General features: G+C 46.6%; 1 protein-coding gene across 1 annotated transcript in view; it reads left to right on the forward strand.

The window, feature by feature from the left end:
• Window positions 1-22,721, forward strand: part of LCP1 (lymphocyte cytosolic protein 1) — a 90,067-nt gene that overhangs the window by 64,474 nt on the left and 2,872 nt on the right. Inside the window, exons 9-14 of the mRNA XM_068265213.1 lie at window positions 169-264; window positions 1,877-2,072; window positions 6,675-6,753; window positions 7,669-7,783; window positions 8,579-8,712; window positions 20,022-20,145. Of these exons, the coding sequence (XP_068121314.1) occupies window positions 169-264; window positions 1,877-2,072; window positions 6,675-6,753; window positions 7,669-7,783; window positions 8,579-8,712; window positions 20,022-20,145 (744 nt within the window). The remainder of the gene's footprint in view (window positions 1-168; window positions 265-1,876; window positions 2,073-6,674; window positions 6,754-7,668; window positions 7,784-8,578; window positions 8,713-20,021; window positions 20,146-22,721) is intronic.

The raw sequence follows: 22,721 nt of genomic DNA on the forward strand, positions 1-22,721 counted from the left end.
TACATTTTTATTTTATACTATTTTACTATAACTGTTTTTGGATTGTGGAACTAATCAACTGGTTTTCCATTCATTGATATGGGGAAATTCGCTTTGGTATAAGAGTGCTAGCAAACCAAGGTTCCATTATATTTGCTAATGTTTTTATTTTTTATCTTTCTACCACAGGACTCAAGAGCTTACTACAATCTGCTAAATCAAGTAGCTCCCAAAGGAGATGAAGAGGGCATACCAGCAATTGACATTGATATGACTGGACTCAGGGTAAAAACTGTTATCTTTTGTCACTTTTCCTTACAATAGTTAATATTACTGTGCAACACAACATGGAGAATGGCAGCACCCGCTACCACAAGAGATGTGCTTCAGGTCAATGCCCCCTTTCCCAAGGAAAAAAACCAATAGACTCAACTAGGAGAAGATCCAACACCATCTTGCATCACTTTTGTAATGAAACTATAACGAGTAACATTTTGGGAGGCACATCCTCTCTTTGTCAAGCCTGTCGAGCCTCTAAACACAGTGAATATAGCTATACCATGTTGAAACTGTTTAGAGGCTGAACAGGCTTGACAAAGAAGATGTACCTCAAACCATTGCTCTTTATGGTTCAGTTTATGATATTATTGTGCAGACATCAGGTTGTTAAGTTACTTGCTGTGTTCTATGTCTATATATCTTCCCACAATCCTTCATGAAACACCCTGTCCTCTGAACTGGCATTTAGCATATGAAGTGGCACTGAGCATGCTCACTGGGCGTCAGACTTTCCAACATGCATAGTAGACTTCTGTTTGCTGCAAATTATCACCTGGTTTATTTATTTTTACATAATTTATACAATACAAGCCTTATTTTAAAATTGTAAATATCTGGGGATTTAAACTTGGTTTCTGTTTCAGTTGAAGTGATCACTGGGGCATATGCACTAAACATCGGTAAAGTTGCTGTATGAAGAGATCGCATGAGAAATTTAATGATAATTCAGCTGACAAGGCAGCACATGTTGCACAATTAGCGCAACCTGCATTACCTACCTAACACAAACGCTGCTACTGTAACACACACTATTCTACTTGCGTAGCAAGATCAATGACCTACAGCTGCCTGCTCACTACTAGTCAGTCTAAAACACCACATCCTCAGTCGATTGCTCTGTTAGCAGAATCTTTGCCTTACTACTGACAGATAAGTTTCTAGTAGGGTGGACCAAAAGCTTTCCCTTAAAGGAGAACTGTAGTGAGAGGATTATGGAGGCTGCCAAATTTATTTTCATTTAAGCAATACCAGTTTCCTGGCTGGCCTGTTGATCCTCTGCCTCTAATTCTTTTAGCCATAGACCCTGAACAAGCATGCAGCAGATCAGGTGTTTTTGACATTATTGGCAGATCTGACAAGATTAGCTGCATGCTTGTTTCTGGTGTACTTCAGAGACTACTGCAGCCAAACAGATCAGCATGGCTGCTAAGCAACTGGTATTGTTTAAAAGGAAGCAAGTATGGCAGCCTCCATATCATTCTCACCTCGGGTTCACTTTAAAGGAAACATAACTCTCCATAAGGCGACCCCTGATCATCAGACCTCCAACCCTTAAAAAAATTGTTTTACATTGTTAAGGTCTGGTAATGCATGCATGTTCTCTGCTTGCATAGATGACGTCATAGGTGACATCACTCTCCCACAATGCTCCTGTGAGGCACACCTTATGCCTAATCAAAATCCTTGATCCCAGATAGCAGCTTCAGAAAAAATGTTTTTGTACTAGCATAGATTGTGATATGAAAGCAATTTATACATGCAGACTTGCAATGTAGATGATAAGCCTGCTTTAACATTTTTATGTACAGTAAGTGTTTCATTCAAATTTCTGTTCAAGGAAAAAGAGGATGTAAAGAGAGCAGAGTGCATGCTGGTGCAGGCTGACCGACTGGGCTGTCGCCAGTTTGTCACAGCAACAGATGTCGTACGTGGAAATCCCAAACTTAACTTGGCTTTCATTGCCAACTTATTTAACAAATACCCAGCCTTACAGAAGCCCGAGAACCAGGATATCGATTGGAGCTCAATTGAAGGTATAACTCGTACCTAATGCATCATAACTTCATAGTTTAATATTTGTCGTCCTTCTTCTCTACACATTTGTTATTCATATTTTTGGTAAACCCTTCTGTTATAAACACGGTTTTCTTTTTATTCATATTGTGTGGTTAATCAATGGCAGACATGGCAGTACAGCTAGTAAATTATCACTTCTCATTAATCTGTTTCCTTAACATCCCCAAATATCATACAGTCTGAGGTTGAATGGACATTGTTGCTAAGGGTTTTTTTTTGTTACTTTCAGTTTTTAACTAGTGTTTGCATTTAAAGATGTGCAGACCTATCACATTGTAATTACTTATGCCAGGGGCATTGCTAGGATCCAAAGAGATCCGGGGCACTTTTGAGCACTCCAGCTTGAAAATGGGTGTAGACACACACCCGAATGTGGGTGTGGTCATGGGTGGAGCCAAATTTGCATGAACTTAACAGCAGTCTAAGTAAGCCTGCTGTGATGATCTGCTCGGCTGCCTGTGCAGGCAGGCAGTTTTTTGACCATTGTTTAGGTTTGCATGCTGCAGGACTCTGGAAAGAAGAGCTTCTGTCAGTTTTGCAGCTTGTGCTTGCTGAGGAATTTGCATACGTTGTCATGCAAATTGCCTGGCCACATTCATTGGAGGCGTGTACTATAAGTACTATGTCTTTCCCACAATGCTTGGCTGTTCATAAGGAGTCTTCCTGTGAAACACTCTGGAGAGTGTCAGCCATGCTCTTTGTTTGAAGATCAGCTTAGAGTAATTCCTGGATTTTATCTTGCAGTTTTTAATAATGAGCATATGTTTGAATAAAGTTTTGTATTTTTGAATAAGACTGATTTGTATTCAATCAGGTCTCACTCCTCCTTTACTCTATCTCATAGTTTGTACAATTCCTGGAAACTGTGCTAGGCAGGTTCCCTAGTGCAGTTAGGATTGTTTATCTGTTTTGTTTCTCTGTTGCGATGGTCCTGTCCCAACGGTGGTCGACAGGAAATCGTTCTGATCTCTGTTCTTGGAGTATAGCTGGTGCAGCGGTTGCTACCAGCTATCTCTTCTGATCTGTCTCACTTGGATCGCACTAGCATCTTGCGCTAGCGCTGTGGATCCTTCTGTTCTGTCTCCTTGGATCGCGCTAGCCTCTTTTCGCTAGTGCTGTGGATCCTTCTGTTCTGCCTCCCTGGATCGCACTAGCATCCTGCGCTAGTGCTGTGGATCCTTCTGTTCTGCTACTCTGTACCTGGATTGCACTTGCTTCGCGCTAGTGCTGTGGATCCTTCTGTTCTGTCTTCCTGGATCGCGCTAGCCACTTTCGCTAGTGCTGTGGATCCTATCTCTCGCTTGTCCCTGTTTTCGTGTGTCTGTCTTGTCTGCTACGAACGCTTGCTGGAGGCTCGGTGAGGTAACCGTTAAGCAAGCGTTCGCGTCCTCTGTTTCATGTTTGTCTGTCGATGGTTAGTTAAGCGTGCTTGTCTCTATTGTGCTTATCACGTGGAGACCGCACATAACCGCGTGCACTGTTGCGAATGAGTGTGGTGTTCGCGGTTAGCTAGCGTTTGTTATTTTCCGCATGTCCTCATTGTATGATTTGCTGTGCATTTGCTATCCTCGTATTCTGTTCTGATCTGCCTTGTGTCACTTCTGGCAATCGCCTTTCTTGTGGTTGCGTTTGTGTTTTGTATCTGCTGTTGTGTGTGCGCGGTCGCGGGGTGGCGACTAGATTGGCGCACACACATACAATCTGTCCCTTTGCTCATTCTCATTCGCAATCGCTTCTCTTGCGATTGCGTTCTGCGCTTCGTACAATTCCTGTCTGGCATTTGTGGAGGTACAGAGGATTGGTTCCTCTGCACTCCTCAGCGCCATCTGCCGACAGGTATTTCCCTCTACAGGTGCGTAGCACCTTTTGCTGGGTGTCTGCAATTACACGCTTGTGGAGGATTTCCGCCGTATCAGCGCACGCGTTGTGCGCTGATCACGGAAAAAGTTCCACAATCGTTACACCTGCCCAGCAAAATGTTGGATGAAGCCGCCCTCTCCATTAAAAAAAATAAATCAGCATATCACATAAACAGGCCGTGTCACTTAAACATAACTAGGCAGAATTACCTGGCTTTTGTGCTGGCTGGTCTGGCTTTCTGCTGGGTAGGCTGGCCTGCCGCTATTGCATTCCCTGATCTTCTAGTGGACCCCCTCTCATGCTGCCATGGGTCTCCCATTTAGGCACCACAACTCCCAGAATGCCCCCATAGGAGAACCACAGCTCCCTGTATGCCCCTATAAAGGCATCACAGTGCCCAGCATGGCACCACAGCACCCAGTATGCCCACATAGAGGCACCACAGCACCCAACATACCCCGATTGATGCACCACAGCTCCTAGCATGCCCACCATTGAGGCAACACAACTAACTCTGCCTGAGGGACATCTGGAGCACCCCAGAATAGATCTGGGGCACGTGCCCCTGATCTTTGGGGCTAGCAATGCCCCTGACTTATGCTGTATGAATTGTTACCATGTCTCATCATTAGGAACGCTGCATGTTGTATTTGCAGAGGGTGATTTCAAACTAGATTTCTATTTGTTCCAAAAATAGTAAAAGTAGTCATAGGCGTTGATTGGCTAATTTTGCCACTTCTGTTGATTATGAGAGCTTACCTACATAATCTGTTTAAAGTATTCAAAATCTGTTGGCCCTCATTCTACATGGAAGAGGTAAAATTGGCCAATCAAGATTGGATGTATTTAAACACAATATGAACATGTGGCTTTCACCATGTGACACTCTCTTTTATGATTGTTCCGGCCAACACTTTACAGCCAGGCAGTGAATGCTGTCCAAACCTGTCCAAATGCAGTGTGGGAGAGGAAGGACTGGAGGAATCAGCACTGCAAGACTGCCTCCCTATCTGAAAAGCTTTTGGCTAAAATCAATTTTTCAAAGAGTGATGGGAGGGGTATTACTTGGCAGGGTATAGAGTATTAGACAATGCACAGGTCTGTAGATTTAGTGTGAACATACCACTCAGCTTACCTTGGTAGCTTTACTTTGGGTCAGGTATACATAAAGTGGTATGAAATTCTAAATTATATTTTTGCTCTACAAGGTTAAACACTGCAATAAATAAAGAAATGAAAATCTTAAAATACTGGTCTGATGTCACTCCAAGGCATATTTACATTTCAGCTAATCGATAAGATTGCTGGTTGCAGGACGAAATAGCAGTTTGTGTCTTGTAATTGAGTAATTACTGAGCAAACACAAATAGCTCTCTGCTTCCCCCTGGATACAACTCAAGCTTTTCTACATTGTTTACACAGCATAAGGCGCATGCACACACAGAACTTCTTCAAACGACGGATCCGTCAGACCCCCACTCGGTGTGGTCGTTCTGCCGACAGTTGAACCAGAGTACAAGCTGTCGGCAGACTGATAAGACTGTTTTTTGACTCGGCGGATCAGTCAAAAACAGTCTTATCAGTCTGCCGACAGCTTGTACTCACATGCAACTGTTGGCAGAATGACCGCCCCGCGAGAGGGTCTGGCAGATCCGTCGTTTGAAGAAGTACGGCGTGTGTACGCACCTTTAGTATTAGCTGAATATAATCTGATAATGTGAGTACACCAATGGCACTCTTATAAATTAGTGTATTACTGAAGTAGAGGAATGAATATTAACCCTCCCAGTAGCTGCAAATCCATTCATACCACATGTCAAACTCTGGCCCATGGGCCAAATCTGGCCCTCGGAGCCATCAGATTTGGTCCTCAGGTGGTTTCCCCACTTTGCATTATGTTTGGCCCACTGTAGACCACCAGAGAAGCTATGCTGGATGTGAAGCCCTAGATAACCAGGGAAGCCATATGGGGAGGGGGGCAGCACTAGATACCATGGAATTGTATAGGAGAGGGAAGCGGGCCGCTAGACACCAGGGAACTGTATAGCGGAAGGAGGGAGCACTAGACACCAGGGAACTGTATAGGGGAGGTGGGACCACTAAACATCAGGGAATTGTATAGATGAGGGAGGGAGGGGGGCCACTAGCAGAGCAGGCACAGGGTCCTCCAGCACCCAAGGCTGAGACACCAAAGTGCGCCCCTCCATCCCTCCCACCCCAGCCGTCACTACTGATTGCTATTAGACTAAGAGGTGCCACAGGGCCCATAACCTCCCCAACACCTTAATATCTAGTTATCTGGCTTGCAGTCACTGCTATGTATCCCCTTTTCTTATTTCTTTCTGCTTCATACACAATTAGGAATGACAGCTGAATGAATTGTGCGCCCCCTCCTACACTGCGCCCTGAGGCTGGAGCCTCTCCAGCCTATGCCTCGGCCCGGCCCTGGCCACTAGACATTGAAGTCGGCCTGCAACTTGGTCCCAAAGCTCAATTTTGGCCCACTTTATATTTGAGTTAGACACCCCTGCTTTAGATCAAAGATGAAATGCAGAATGCAAGCTGCATAAACCAAAACAATCTATGACACACACATGACAGAAAAAAATTATATTGTATGAATAATATATATAAAAATCACTATACACTTTACAAATTACAGTTTAAATTTTCAGTTTTTTTGATCTTCTTTTGCAAAGGTGAGACAAGAGAAGAGAGAACATTCAGGAACTGGATGAACTCACTTGGTGTGAACCCTCGTGTAAACCATTTGTACAGGTACGAGCCCCTGTGATCAACACATTCTATCCCACCCTCACGTCCATTGGACTGAGAAGAAGCTACAGGCGACATGCAAAACTAACTAAATCCGCCACTTATTTTAACACCTGTGCAATAGGACCTGTCACATAAGCTATATAGTAACAGGGAGACATGATTGTTGATTGATTCCACATGCCACACGTGAAAATACTGTGAATATATAACTTAAGCTTCTGACAACAGATAAAGAGGCACTGTAGTGACGTATAGTAGAATGCAGTAAATTACTCAGGCTGATCACTTTTACGGTTTCAGCATCAGAAACACTTCCTATAGCTAAATATTGCTGTATATTGGTATGTAGCCCCGCCCTCCTAGTGATGTCATACCTAGGCTGTTTAGCTATGCGGAATTCTACTCCTGGAGCATTCTGGGAGGCAATGCATTATTTTCACTGGCAGTGAATTCACCTCCTGTCAGCTGCTTTCCTGCATCCACCGACTCTTTTTAGCACTCAGTACAGGTGCTAGCCAGGTGCCTCCCCATAGAGTCACATTTGAGCCTGGCAGTGCTCAGACACAACATGTTTTGGTTCTCTGCCCCCGGGTAACGCCACTGCGTGTCAGCGCTTCACACGCATGATGTTCCAACCGCTGCCATTCAGCTGCATTTAAATTGCACCTGCATTGCACTGCTCGGCAAGTACACAGTACACAGGATCTGAAAGAGACGTTAGAATAGGATGGAGTCACATGCTAAGGGGGAAAGGTGCACAGTTGTGTTTTTTTTTTTTTTTTAATAAAAACTTATGTGAGGTTGCTGTGATATTTTATTAACATTTTTTGTGTTGCTCCCTGGTGCAGAGAAGACTGAATGATGACCCTCTTGTTGAGTGCTGGATTGTTTTACAGCACTGATTTTTTTTTGCAGTGATCTCGATGATGGGTTGATCATATTTCAGTTGTATGAAAAGATTAAAGTTCCAGTGGATTGGGCCAGAGTAAACAAGCCACCATATCCCAAGCTTGGAGAAAAAATGAAGAAGGTATCCGTTTGTCATACTTTTATATTCTCTTATGATCTTTGAGAAAACGATGGCACCCAAGTAAGATATAAGTGTAATGCTACGTACACACATGCGACAACGATCGTTCGTTAAGAACGACGAACGAACTTTTAATTGATGAAAGAACGACCTAACTAAAGTTAGTTTTAAAAGGTGTGTAACGATCTGATCGTTAGAACGAACGTTACATCACAAAAAGCAACTATTGCGCCTGCGCATAAAAAAGAAAAGTTTCACGAAGAAATAGTGAAATGCGCATGTCAAGCCTAGTACGAACGATCGTTCCCAACGATGTGCTACTTTTGCAAACGATCGTCGTTGGTTAAAATCCGCCGAGACAGAACTTTCTTTTGTAGCGATTTGGCTCGTTCGTCGTTTGCCTTAATAGTCGGTGGTTCGTTTTTTGTAACGATCGTCGTTGGTAAAGATCGGGGAACGATCGTTACAAACGACTATAGTCGCATGTGTGTACGCACCTTAAGGCCCAGCACCCAGCAGGACGAGCCTTTGATTAGGCATCAGAGTTTTTAATCATATTAAAAGCCAGTGGAGAGGGCCATAAGGACTTCTTAATAGATAAGCTACTAATTGTTTTTACATTACTTGTTTTTCTCTGTGTACTAATAGGAAATTGAGGAATACAGGCTAATATACAGTAATTTAGAGATAATATTTCAAAAAATTTTAGCTCATGATTTTACGCTGTAACATTACATATTTTGCAGTCTTGTTTTCCCCTTACAGATGATTTAATACTATTGTCTTATGTTGTAGATTGAAAACTGTAACTATGCTGTGGAGCTGGGAAAGAGTAAGGCCAAGTTTTCTCTTGTTGGCATTGCTGGCCAGGACCTGCATGAAGGAAATAGGACACTCACTCTTGCATTGATGTGGCAATTGATGAGAAGGTATGAGTTGTTTATATAGGGATGTAATCATTGGAACTTAAAGAATAGGCTGCTATATGACTGCAGTTTTCAAAAATAAGGCTGATATCAGGTCTTATTTTCAGGAGCTGGAAAAAAAAGCTGAAAAAAAATGACAGCGACTTACCCGGGGCTTCCTCCAGCCCCTGGCAGCCGCTATGTCCCTCACCGCAGCTCCGCTCTCAGATGCTGGCTCCCAGTCACCAATTGTGCAGAGGCCGACCTTGCCAGGTCATCCTCTACTGTGCTTGTGCAATCGCCGCTGTCAATCACTCGCAGGTGGTGTGGAGTGTAATGCGCAGGTGCAGTAGTTCTGCGTCTTCGCTGTAAACTCCACACCACATGCGAGTGATTGACAGCGGCGCTTGTGCAGACACAGTAGAGGATGACCTGGCGAGGTCAACCTCTACACCGTCAGGGACCAGGAGTCAACGGCTGAGAGGGGAGCTGCGGCGAGGTACATAGCAGCTGCTGGGGGCTGGAGGAAGTAGATGTCATTTTTTCCAGCTTGTGTATTATCTGCAAAGGAGTCATCAGGCAAAAATATGGGTCCCCCGCTTTACTTCGCCGGGTCTTCCTCCTGCCCCTTGCAGATGACACATCCCAAGCCGTATCTCTGCGCTGGTGTCCCCGCCGGTGCAGACAGTGAACTCCTCTAGTGAGCATGCGCGAGCGCCGCTGTCAATCAGGTCCACATTGTCCGCAGTGAAATGTGCAGGCGCAGTACTTCTGCACCTGCGCAGTACACTGCAGACAACATGGGCTTGATTGACAGCGGGGCTCGCGCAGGCGCAGTAGAGACGACCTCGAGGTCACCCTCTGCACCGGCGAGGACCCCTGGCTGAAGATTCAGCAATGGGCTGCGGCATGGGACATGCCATCTGCAAGGGGCTGGAGGAAGCCCAGGGTAAGTAGAGCGGGGGACCGATATTTTTGCCTGATGGCTCCTTTAAGGGTTTTTACTGCTGTATCATGTGAATACATTTTTCCACCTCTGTGTAGAATGTAAAAGCTGATCTGTTCAATTGTCTGTTATCTGTAACTCATCGTATTGTAACTGTCTATAGTTTGTATTCTCTATTGTACAGACTTTTGAATCAAGGTGATATGCTCAAATACCCCTTTTTAAAATTCGAGTTTGGTCGAATTCGAATAGTAAATTATTCGAGGTCAGTCGAATATTCGAGTCGAATAATTTTTACTATTCGATTCGACCTCGGACTTCGAGCTCACTATTCGAGTCGGTATTCGAGCTAACTATTCGAGCTGACTATTCGAATTGGCCTTAAATAGCTTCCAACACTTGTTTTGAGGGTGAATGATGCAAGAAACCTCTTTTTTTCCAAGTAACAACAGCAAGTGATTATGTGGGGATGTTCCTTTAAAAAAAAATGTGGAAAGAGAAGTTGTGTCCTTAATTTTGTTCAGTAGTGTTACTGTATATACTTGTTCTTCTTCTTCTTTATCTTTCTTCTTCTTCTTCTCGATCTTCTTCTTCTATATCTTCTTCTTCTTCTTCTTCTTCTTCTTCTTCTTCTTCTTCTTCTTCTTCTTCTTCTTCTTCTTCTTCTTCTTCTTCTTCTTCTTCTTCTTCTTCTTCTTCTTCTTCTTCTTCTTCTTCTTCTTCTTCTTCTTCTTCTTCTTCTTCTTCTTCTTCTTCTTCATCTTCTTCATCATCTTCTTCATCTTCTTCTTCATCTTCTTCTTCTTCTTCTTCTTCTTCTTCATCTTCTTCATCTTCTTCATCATCTTCTTCATCTTCTTCTTCTTCTTCTTCATCTTCTTCTTCTTCTTCATCTTCTTCTTCTTCATCTTCTTCATCTTCTTCTTCTTTTTCATCTTCTTCTTCATCATCTTCTTCTTCATCTTCTTCTTCTTCTTCATCTTCATCTTCTCCTTCCTTTTCAATATCGTCTTCTTCTTCTTCACGTATTTCTCTTTTCAATTTTTTTTTTAAAGAAATGCAGCTATTTTTGAGCGTAACAAATAGCTGGTGGGCGCATGCATGTTGGAAGCGCCATTGTATGTGCTCCCTGGCAGTGGAAACACAAAGACAGCAGGAGGTAAATTCAGCAGCAGGAGGAGGAGGATGAGTGTGTGGCAGCAGGCAGTCAATGAGGCAGGCAGCTCGCCGTGACATAATAGCCCTGGTACCTAGCGGTGATACCAGGGCTGTAAATAAACACAACAGGAGGTCCCAGACAGCGGTCGTGCAGCCCACATTGTGTCCAATACACAACTGGGACAACACAGTTTTCAACCCGGGCACCTCAGAAAAATTAAACCTTTTTTTTTTTTTTAATGGTTTGTTTGGTTTTGGTTTTGCAACCAATATAGCTATTGTTTGACGTAATAGCTGGTGGCAGAGTGGCAGCAGAAGGTAATTCTGTGTACCCTGGCAGTGGGAAACACAGACAGACAGCAGCAGCAGGAGGAGGAATGGAGGAGTAGGCGAGCAGCTATTGTTTGACGTAATAGCTGGTGGCAGAGTGGCAGCAGAAGGTAAATCATCTGTGTACCCTGGCAGTGGGAAACACAGACAGACAGCAGCAGCAGGAGGAGGAATGGAGGAGTAGGCGAGCAGCTATTGTTTGACGTAATAGCTGGTGGCAGAGTGGCAGCAGAAGGTAAATCATCTGTGTACCCTGGCAGTGGGAAACACAGACAGACAGCAGCAGCAGCAGGAGGAGGTATGGAGGAGCAGTGTGAGTGTGGCAGCAGGTAGGCAGCGTGACATAATAGCCCTGGTACCTAGCGGTGATACCAGGGCTGTAAATAAACACAACAGGAGGTCCCAGACAGCGGTCGTGCAGCCCACATTGTGTCCAATACACAACTGGGACAACACAGTTTTCAACCCGGGCACCTCAGAAAAATTAAACCTTTTTTTTTTTTTTATGGTTTTTTGGTTTTTGGTTTTGCAACCAATATAGCTATTGTTTGACGTAATAGCTGGTGGCAGAGTGGCAGCAGAAGGTAATTCTGTGTACCCTGGCAGTGGGAAACACAGACAGACAGCAGCAGCAGGAGGAGGAATGGAGGAGTAGGCGAGCAGCTATTGTTTGACGTAATAGCTGGTGGCAGAGTGGCAGCAGAAGGTAAATCATCTGTGTACCCTGGCAGTGGGAAACACAGACAGACAGCAGCAGCAGCAGCAGGAGGAGGTATGGAGGAGCAGTGTGAGTGTGGCAGCAGGTAGGCAGCGTGACATAATAGCCCTGGTACCTAGCGGTGATACCAGGGCTGTAAATAAACACAACAGGAGGTCCCAGACAGCGGTCGTGCAGCCCACATTGTGTCCAATACACAACTGGGACAACACAGTTTTCAACCCGGGCACCTCAGAAAAATTAAACCTTTTTTTTTTTTTTATGGTTTTTTGGTTTTTGGTTTTGCAACCAATATAGCTATTGTTTGACGTAATAGCTGGTGGCAGAGTGGCAGCAGAAGGTAATTCTGTGTACCCTGGCAGTGGGAAACACAGACAGACAGCAGCAGCAGGAGGAGGAATGGAGGAGTAGGCGAGCAGCTATTGTTTGACGTAATAGCTGGTGGCAGAGTGGCAGCAGAAGGTAAATCATCTGTGTACCCTGGCAGTGGGAAACACAGACAGACAGCAGCAGCAGCAGCAGGAGGAGGTATGGAGGAGCAGTGTGAGTGTGGCAGCAGGTAGGCAGCGTGACATAATAGCCCTGGTACCTAGCGGTGATACCAGGGCTGTAAATAAACACAACAGGAGGTCCCAGACAGCGGTCGTGCAGCCCACATTGTGTCCAATACACAACTGGGACAACACAGTTTTCAACCCGGGCACCTCAGAAAAATTAAACCTTTTTTTTTTTTTATGGTTTTTTGGTTTTTGGTTTTGCAACCAATATAGCTATTGTTTGACGTAATAGCTGGTGGCAGAGTGGCAGCAGAAGGTAATTCTGTGTACCCTGGCAGTGGGAAACACAGACAGACAGCAGCAGCAGGAGGAGGAATGGAGGAGTAGGCGAGCAGCTATTGTTTGACGTAATAGCTGGTGGCAGAGTGGCAGCAGAAGGTAAATCATCTGTGTACCCTGGCAGTGGGAAACACAGACAGACAGCAGCAGCAGCAGCAGGAGGAGGTATGGAGGAGCAGTGTGAGTGTGGCAGCAGGTAGGCAGCGTGACATAATAGCCCTGGTACCTAGCGGTGATACCAGGGCTGTAAATAAACACAACAGGAGGTCCCAGACAGCGGTCGTGCAGCCCACATTGTGTCCAATACACAACTGGGACAACACAGTTTTCAACCCGGGCACCTCAGAAAAATTAAACCTTTTTTTTTTTTTATGGTTTTTTGGTTTTTGGTTTTGCAACCAATATAGCTATTGTTTGACGTAATAGCTGGTGGCAGAGTGGCAGCAGAAGAAGGTAATTCTGTGTACCCTGGCAGTGGGAAACACAGACAGACAGCAGAAGGGCAGTACACAGCAGCCCACTGTAGGTGTAAAATGTGTGGCTGCAGGCGACGTAATAGTCAAAGTGAACCAGGCTGGCTTAGTGAGCAGGAGCCAGGAGGTGGTAAAGGGTGGTAAGGCACATTAACGATGGTTCCGGCAGCCAGTTCATGTCCCCCTCTCGCCGACAACAGGGGCCAGGAACTCGCCTTCCACCCACGCCTGGTTCATCTTGAGAAACGTCAGTCTGTCCACAGACTTGTGAGACAGACGTGAGCGTTTCTCGGTGACCACGCCACCAGCTGCACTGAAGCAGCGCTCGGACAGCACGCTGGAAGGGGGGCAGGACAGCACTTCCAGGGCGTACTGCGCAAGCTCGCTCCAGATCTCCATGCGCTTGACCCAATACTCCATGGGATCAACAGGGGCATCGCTGTCAAGCCCGCTGTAGGACCCCATGTAGTCAGCCACCATGCGGGTCAGGCGCTGGCTGTGACCGGAGGAGGATGCTGCTGCATGCATCTCCTCTCTAGTCACTGCTGCCGGAGCCTCTACAGTCCTGTAGAGCTCGTGGCTGAGAGACAGCAGGTCTGTGGGGCGCTTGCTGCTGCTGGATGCAGGCACCTGCTGCTGCCTCTGTGCTGGCTGCTGGACAGTGGGGGTGGAAGGCTGGGGGAAGGCTTCCTCCAAGCGCTCAACAAGGGCCTGCTGCAAGCTCCTTATTTGTTGCGCTGGGTCTCCTCCTGCAGGCGGCAGGAACTGGCTCAACTTCCCCTTGAGGCGTGGGTCCAACATCATGCTGATCCAGATGTCCTCCCTCTGCTTCATCTGGATCACCCTGGGGTCCCTGCGCAGGCACGTCAGCATGTGCGCTGCCATTGGGAAGAGGCGGGCCACGTCTGCTGGCACATCGACGTCAGTGCTGTCCTCATCCTCCTCCTCTGCCGCCTCATCCTCTCTCCACCCCCGCACCAACTCAGCTGCGCTGTGCTGATCCCCCTCATCAGCAGCCAGGTCAGGGACCTCCACCAAGTCCTCCTCCTCCTCCCCCTCAGAGGTGGACTGCGCAGCTGGTTGCCGCTCCTGCTGGTCCAAGGCTGCCGCTCCCTGTTCCAGCAAAGCATCGAGGGCCCTGTTCAGCAGAGAAACCAGGGGCACCCACTCGCAGACCATAGCATGGTCCCTGCTCACCATGTTTGTGGCCTGCAGGAAGGGAGCCAGCACTAAGCACACCTGCTGCATGTGCCTCCAGTCATCATCGGGGACGATGGACGGGATGTTGCTGGTCTTGTCCCTTCTCTGAGCTGCGGAAACAGTGGCCAGGGCAAGGTACTGTTTGACAGCGCGCCTCTGTTCAACCAGACGCTCCAACATCGCCAGGGTGGAGTTCCAGCGAGTCGGAACGTCAAGGATCAGCCGATGGCGTGGCAGATCCAGCTCCTTTTGCACGTCTTCCAGGCTCGCACAGGCTGCAGCCGAGCGCTGGAAGTGACGCACAACATTCCTTGCCGTTTCCAGCAGTTCGCCCATCCCCTGGTAGGTGCGCAGGAACTTCTGCACCACCAGGTTCAGCACGTGGGCAAGACAGGGGATGTGGGTCAGGTTTCCCCTGTCTATTGCGGCAACCAGATTGGCCCCATTGTCGGCCACCACCTCTCCGACTCTGAGGCCTCTGGGGGTCAGCCAAATCCTCTCCTGCTCCTGGAGTTTGGCCAACACATGGGTTGCCGTCAGCTTGGTCTTCCCAAGGCTGACCAAGTGCAGCAGCGCTTGGCAGTGGCGGGCCTTCACGCTGCTGCTGAGGCGGGGGGTTTGGCCAGGTGTGCCGGAGGATGGCAGAGGATCGGAGGAACCTGCTGCAGTTCCCCTGAGCCTGCGGGGTGGCACCACCCACTGTGTTGCTGCTGCTGCTGTGCCCGCTGCTGCTCTCCCATCCTCACCCCCTTCCACCAAGCTGACCCAGTGGACAGTGAAGGACAGGTAGCGGCCTGTCCCGAAGCGGCTGCTCCAGGAGTCCATGGTGACGTGGACCCTTTCACCAACCGCGTGCTCCAGCCCTCGCTCCACATTGGCCATCACAAAGCGGTGCAGTGCAGGAATGGCCTTGCGGGCAAAGAAGTGTCTGCTGGGGAGCTGCCAGTCTGGGGCTGCGCAAGCAAGCAGCGCACGAATGTCGCTTCCCTCCTGCACGAGCGTGTACGGCAGGAGTTGGGAGCACATGGCCCGTGCCAGCAAGCCGTTCAGCTGCCGCACGCGACGGCTGCTGGGAGGCAGAGCCCTAACCACCCCCTGGAAGGACTCGCTCAAAAGGCTCTGGCGTGGCCTTTTGCTGACACGGGAATCAGCAGACACAGCAGAGGAGGCCACTGAGGACTGGCTGCCAGAACAGGCCTCAGTGTCGGCGGCAGGAGTTGCAGAGGGGGGAGGAGCAGTGCGTTTCCGCACTCCTGCTGGTGCTGCTGGAGGAGCAGGAGGGCAGGTGGCTGCTGTTGCTGCTGCTGCTGCTGAAGGCTGTGCAGTGATGGGTGTGGTGCCACTGCCAGCAGCAGATGCCTTCAGCCTCTGGAACTCCTCATGCTGGTGGAAATGTTTAGCCGCAAGGTGGTTGATGAGCGAGCTGGTGCTGAACTTTAAGGGGTCTGCACCTCTGCTCAACTTCCGCTGACAGTGGTTGCAAGTGGCGTACTTGCTGTACACAGTGGGCATGGTGAAAAACCGCCAGATTGGTGACAGAAACTTCCCCCTACGGCATGGAAGCGCAGCTGCCTGTCTCCCTGTGGTGGTTGGGGGGGGGGGCTTGGGTGCGGCTGGGGGTGGTACTGGCTGCTGCTGCTGCTGCTGCTGAGCCTGAGACACCAGCAGGCTGTGGGACGCTGCCAATGCTTGCAATGATGCGCCTCCTTGCAAGGCCCACAAGCGCATCCTCCTCCTCCTCCTCAGAGCTGCTGAGGACGACATCCCCTGGAGGTGGTGGCACCCAGTCTCTGTCTGTCACCGGGTCATCATCATCCTCCCCCTCCTGAAACATGTCCTGCTGGGATGAGGACCCCCCAAACTCCTCTCCTGATGCATGGATGGGCTGCTTGACTGTCGCCACAGTCTTGCTGTCCAATCCCTCATCCCCCAAAGTGCCCATCAGCATCTCCTCCTCAAGATCGCCAACAACAGCAGACAATTTACTCATGATGCCTGGGGTCAAAAGACTGCTGAATGACAGGTCGGCGAGTGACGGTGAACTGGCCTCCTCCCCAGACCCTGCTGGGCGGCTGCTGCGAACAGGGGTGGTGGTGGTGGTGAGGGTGGAGGCCTCGGATGCAGAGCTGATGGCGGGCTGCTCATCCTCCGTCATGAGTTGCACCACAGTGTCTGCATCCTTTTCCTCAATGGGACGTTTCCGACCCGGCTGGAGGAAAATGGGAGCAGGTGCTACACGCTGCTGCTGCTGTGTCTCTGCAGCGTGAGTTGCAGATGCTCCTGCTGGGCGGCGCCCAAGGCGTCCACGGCCAGTGGCTATGGGAGGAATGTTAGCCACTGACGCTGCTGCTGCTGCTGCGGAACTGTGCATGGTGGCGCGCCCGCGGCCGCGGCTTGCCACAATGCTGTTCCCTCTCCTCCTGATTCCCTTGCTGCCCTTCCCCTTGCCCAAACCGCGCTGGCTGCCACTTCCAGACATCTTAAATGTTTTGGGCGTATAGACAAAAGTTTTGTAAAAGGGCGGGTGAAAAGTGGGGTACTTTAATGGAGTGGGTTGGTTGGTGAGGTGACTGAGTGAGTGTCCCCTAGTACAGTAAGTAAGTAGTAACAGTCAGGAAGTACAACTAGCAGTTACAATAATCAGTAGTAATCACAAGTAAATTTAGTGTGTGTACACTCAGACAGTGAGTGCACGCACGCAGGAGCTAGTAGCCTATGGACAGTGACTGAGTGTCCTAGACTCCTAGTACAGTAAGAGTAAGTAGTAACAGTAAGTACAACTAACTAATTACGATAATCAATCAGCGATCAGAAGGAAATGGAGTGTGGGTGTGTGTACACTCAGACAGTGAGTGCACGCACGCAGGAGCTAGTAGCCTATGAACACAGTGACTGAGTGTCCTAGACTCCTAGTACAGTAAGAGTAAGTAGTAACAGTAAGTACAACTAACTAATTACGATAATCAATCAGCGATCAGAAGGAAATGGAGTGTGGGTGTGTGTACACTCAGACAGTGAGTGCACGCACGCAGGAGCTAGTAGCCTATGAACACAGTGACTGAGTGTCCTAGACTCCTAGTACAGTAAGAGTAAGTAGTAACAGTAAGTACAACTAACTAATTACGATAATCAATCAGCGATCAGAAGGAAATGGAGTGTGGGTGTGTGTACACTCAGACAGTGAGTGCACGCACGCAGGAGCTAGTAGCCTATGAACACAGTGACTGAGTGTCCTAGACTCCTAGTACAGTAAGAGTAAGTAGTAACAGTAAGTAGAACTAACTAATTACAATAATCAATCAGCGATCAGAAGGAAATGGAGTGTGGGTGTGTGTACACTCAGACAGTGAGTGCACGCACGCAGGAGCTAGTAGCCTATGAACACAGTGACTGAGTGTCCTAGACTCCTAGTACAGTAAGAGTAAGTAGTAACAGTAAGTAGAACTAACTAATTACAATAATCAATCAGCGATCAGAAGGAAATAGAGTGTGGGTGGTGTGTGTACACTCAGACAGTGAGTGCACGCACGCAGGAGCTAGTAGCCTATGAACACAGTGACTGAGTGTCCTAGACTCCTAGTACAGTAAGAGTAAGTAGTAACAGTAAGTAGAACTAACTAATTACAATAATCAATCAGCGATCAGAAGGAAATAGAGTGTGGGTGGTGTGTGTACACTCAGACAGTGAGTGACCGCACGCAGGAGCTAGTAGCCTATGGACAGTGACTGAGTGTCCTAGACTCCTAGTACAGTAAGAGTAAGTAGTAACAGTAAGTACAACTAACTAATTACGATAATCATTCAGCGATCAGAAGGAAATGGAGTGTGGGTGTGTGTACACTCAGACAGTGAGTGCACGCACGCAGGAGCTAGTAGCCTATGGACAGTGACTGAGTGTCCTAGACTCCTAGTACAGTAAGAGTAAGTAGTAACAGTAAGTAGAACTAACTAATTACAATAATCAATCAGCGATCAGAAGGAAATAGAGTGTGGGTGGTGTGTGTACACTCAGACAGTGAGTGACCGCACGCAGGAGCTAGTAGCCTATGGACAGTGACTGAGTGTCCTAGACTCCTAGTACAGTAAGAGTAAGTAGTAACAGTAAGTACAACTAACTAATTACGATAATCATTCAGCGATCAGAAGGAAATGGAGTGTGGGTGTGTGTACACTCAGACAGTGAGTGCACGCACGCAGGAGCTAGTAGCCTATGGACAGTGACTGAGTGTCCTAGACTCCTAGTACAGTAAGAGTAAGTAGTAACAGTAAGTAAAACTAACTAATTACGATAATCAATCAGCGATCAGAAGGAAATAGAGTGTGTGTTGTGTGTGTACACTCAGACAGTGAGTGCAGTGCGCACACGCAGGAGCTAGTAGCCTATATGAACAGTGACAGTGAGTGTCCCTACGGGTACAGTAAGAGTAAGTAGTAAGTAAGTACAACTAACTAACAATAATCTATCAGTAATCAGAAGGAAATAGAGTGTGTGTACACACAGACAGTGAGTGAGTGCACACACGCAGGAGCTAGCTAGTAGCCTATAAACAGTGACAGTCAGTGAGTGTCCTACTCCTAGTACAGTATAACTACAATACTATTAGTAAAGGACAGCAGAAATACTGGTATAGATGAGAGAAATAAACAGAGGACAGCTGCCCACAGAGGCAAGGCCCCCCTGAGGCCTAAACCTGTAAGCTTGCAGCAGCTGCCTGGCTGTCTCTAATGTAACACACAAGCTACTAACTAAAATACAATGTCTATCTAACTAACAACAATATAGGTGTGTATGGCAGGTGTAGGTGAGCAAAAACGCTAGGTAAATGACCACAATAGAGCACTTGCTAAGCCAAAGCACAAAGGAGCAACTCTCTCTCTGTACAAGTCTCAGGCAAGCATGGAGAAACGGAACATGGCGGCCGCTATTTATAGGGTAGGGGCTGGCCAGGGTCCCCCTCTGTGATTGGCTGCCGTCAGAGGGCCTGGGAGCCCTCTGATTGGCTCTAAGGACATCAATCTGGGCTATGACGCTATTCGAGCTCGGTACCGAGCTCGAATAGCGCCGTTTGCTCGAATAGCTCGAATAGTGAATGGGCTATTCGAGTGTACTCGGATAGCCCATTCGAATAGCTCCAGCTATTCGGAGCTCGAATACCGAGCTCGAATAGCTGAAAAAGAGCTCGAATATTCGAGCTACTCGAATATTCGAGCTCTGCTGAGCACCACTGCATGATACAATACTCTACTGCTTCTATTGTACAGTGCCATAGAAGATGCTGGTCCTATATAAACCCAAAATAATCATAATAATCATAATAATCACAGTAAATGGTGGTGTTTCCATTTGTAGGAGATCTGCAACAACCTTAGTCCTATCTTATATGTAATTTCTAAAAATGGGAGATCAGTGAAACATGGCATTGAAGGTTAGACAGTTATCTTTTGAGCTGCGTTAGGGACTTTCAGAAGTATGTGGTGGAAAGGACAGAGATGAAGTGGTGTAGTGTATAAATCCATGAAAATATGGCCTTGGTATGTATTTATTGTTACCTGCCAGGTTATCTATCTTGATGCTGTTGACATTTGAATAAGGTGTCTGCATCTAATATGGCATTTACATTTTTCTGCACATAACCTGTTGTACAATCCTGTGATCTTATTTTGTATTCAAGGTATACACTGAATATTCTGGAGGGCATTGGAGGTGGGCAGAAGGTTAATGATGACACAATTGTCAGCTGGGTAAATGAAACGCTCAGAGAAGCTGGAAAGTCCTCATCCATCTCTGGTTTCAAGGTAAACCTTGTCACATGCAAACTGCTTACGTTTCTTCTGTATGTTTAAGAGGTAAATGTAAAATTAATTTTCCATGGTCAAACCTTGGACCAACAGGTCTATATATGAAAGAGAACAATAGAGAGAAATCCGAGCACTAGGTAATATTCCAGTCACTCTGCAATTTGATCTCTGAGGAAATGGAAGTCCGTGAAATGGCTGTAAGGCCACAGACTTGTGCCCCTGCTGCATGGTTACGTTTGGCCTTTTTTGTAATCTTGCCCTATGGGATAATTAAAAGCCTGGAATATTACCTACTGCCCGGATTTCTCTCTATTGTTCACAAGATATCTGCTTCTGCTGTGAGCACAGGTAGTTGGGCCAATTTGTGTACTACCTCATGCTATATCCAATGCCAGCATCAATCTCTTTTTTTTTGTACTATACAGTATATGAAAGAGGAAAGAATACATGGACATAGATGTTTTTCTTTCTGTCAAGAAAGAAAAATAAATAAATGAATTTATATTTTAAAATAACCTTAATTTTTGTTTTTAAACCTTCTTTCCTAGCAAATATGCACAAATATCGACTATCTCTGCCCCTCCCTGGCTGCTGCAAAGCCGCTGGTGTCCCATATGTAGATATCAGAACTTCTTCCATGTATCTGTACATGGCCCCTTGTCTTATTGGGCAGGAAGCAAGTGAGGAAGGGAAAGGCTGTACTTGTGAACATTTATGATTCAGAGCATTAATGCACACCTGAACTTGTAACAAAAAGAAAAAAAAGAAAGGGGATTTTTACTTACCTGAAGCTTCTTCCAGCCCCATGTATTGTGTCAGGTCCCTCAGGTGCCTATGGTCGCCTCCATTGCACTGCTGTCTCTAAAATTCTCTGCTCTGAAATATTTCTGCAACTGCTACTCCAGTCATGCCTACTGCGCATGCACAGTTCCGTTGCAAGCCTCGTTGATTGTGCTTCTGTAAGTGAGAGCATTCTGCACATGTGCGATCTCAAAAGAATGAACCATGCATGCGCTGAAGCCCGCAGCCACAGGAGCATGATTGAGGAGACATGCCAATGGGGCCACGCATGTGCAGTAGGAGCGACTGGGGAGTATTTTGGTACTGGCAGCGACATCACAGAGATGACCGAGAGGATGTGGAGGGACCTGGAGTGATGGAAGAAGCCCCAGGTTAGAAAAAAATCCCCTTTTTTAGAAGTTCAAGTGTGCTTTAATCTAATGTGAAAAGTTATAATAAAAATGAGAAATAAAATTTCAAACGTATTTTGCACTATAAAGCGTGTTTAATAATAGAGTATTAAACAGGAAGGAGGGGGTCGAATCAGGTACATTGGGCTCAATTCATGCCTGATAAATTGGGCGTGGCCAACTGGCCATAATGTATTTAGCAGCCATGGCAATGCTTACAAAGTAACTTGGGTGCTAGAGGCGCCAAATTCAGCTATTATGTAGCTACATAGTGTAGCCAAGCACGCTGAGGTTAGTTTGAGTGCTGGAAATAGCAGTGGACACTCGGCTATAGTATAGGTGAACACTAGAGCAGAGGTTAGTGTTAGGTGGTTAGTGTGAAGATAGGAGAAAATCGGGTAATAGTGGAATATCAGCAACATTACCGATATTCATTTGACAGCAACATCTTGTGCTCAGTTTGGTACCTAAGTTCTTACAAAGCTAGAATTTGAAAGAAAAAAAAAAAAAAACAACAACAAAAATCAAAAAAAAAACAAAAACCCTCACGTTTCTGCTGGAACATTTTGAAAATTCTGCTGCGTAAAGTTGGTAGTTTAATTTTAGTGAATGAGAAATAGCTAGTCTCACCATGACAAATCAAGCTGGTTGCTGGTGTGAAGCCGATCTCAGAAAAGCACAACTCATCCAGCTTAATCCTGTATACTGCATGGATTAATGGCTCATTGACTTTTTTAGGTTTATGTGCATAAAAAACACAATCATTCCACAGTATTGGTGCACAGCAGTGTTAAAGGACAACTGTAGCAAAGAGGCTATGGAGGGTGTCATATTTATTTCCTTTTAAAGAATACCAGTTGCCTGGCTATCCTGCTGATCTTCTTCCTCTAATACTTTTGGCCATAGACCCTGAACAAGCATGCAGCATATCAGATGTTTCTGACATTATTGTCAGATCTGACAAGATTAACTGCATGCTTGTTCCTGGTGTGATTCAGACACGACTGTAGCCAAATAGATCAACAGGGCTAGCAGGCAACTGGTATTGCTTAAAAGGAAATAAATATGGCAGCCTCCATAGCCCTCTTGCTACAGTTGCCCTTTAACTTGAACATGCTCTGTGATGCTCATTGCTAGTGCAATAAGGAGGTAATTTACTGGCAGCCAGTGCCCCAGAGTATTGGTGCCATGGTTGCAAACAAACAGAGAATAAACTGCCAATTTTGGAAATTCTTAGTCAACTGCTAACTGAACAATTTTAACCTTCCTTATAGTAAACCTCCGGACTAAAACTTTGTTTTTCTTACCAAAGCATCATTTTTAGCTGCATTTTTAGCTAAGCTCCACCCATCAAAGAAAAAAAGCCCGGGCCTTTTTTCCCTG

Source organism: Hyperolius riggenbachi, chromosome 2 (assembly GCF_040937935.1).
Source record: "Hyperolius riggenbachi isolate aHypRig1 chromosome 2, aHypRig1.pri, whole genome shotgun sequence".
Lineage (NCBI taxonomy): Eukaryota > Metazoa > Chordata > Amphibia > Anura > Hyperoliidae > Hyperolius > Hyperolius riggenbachi.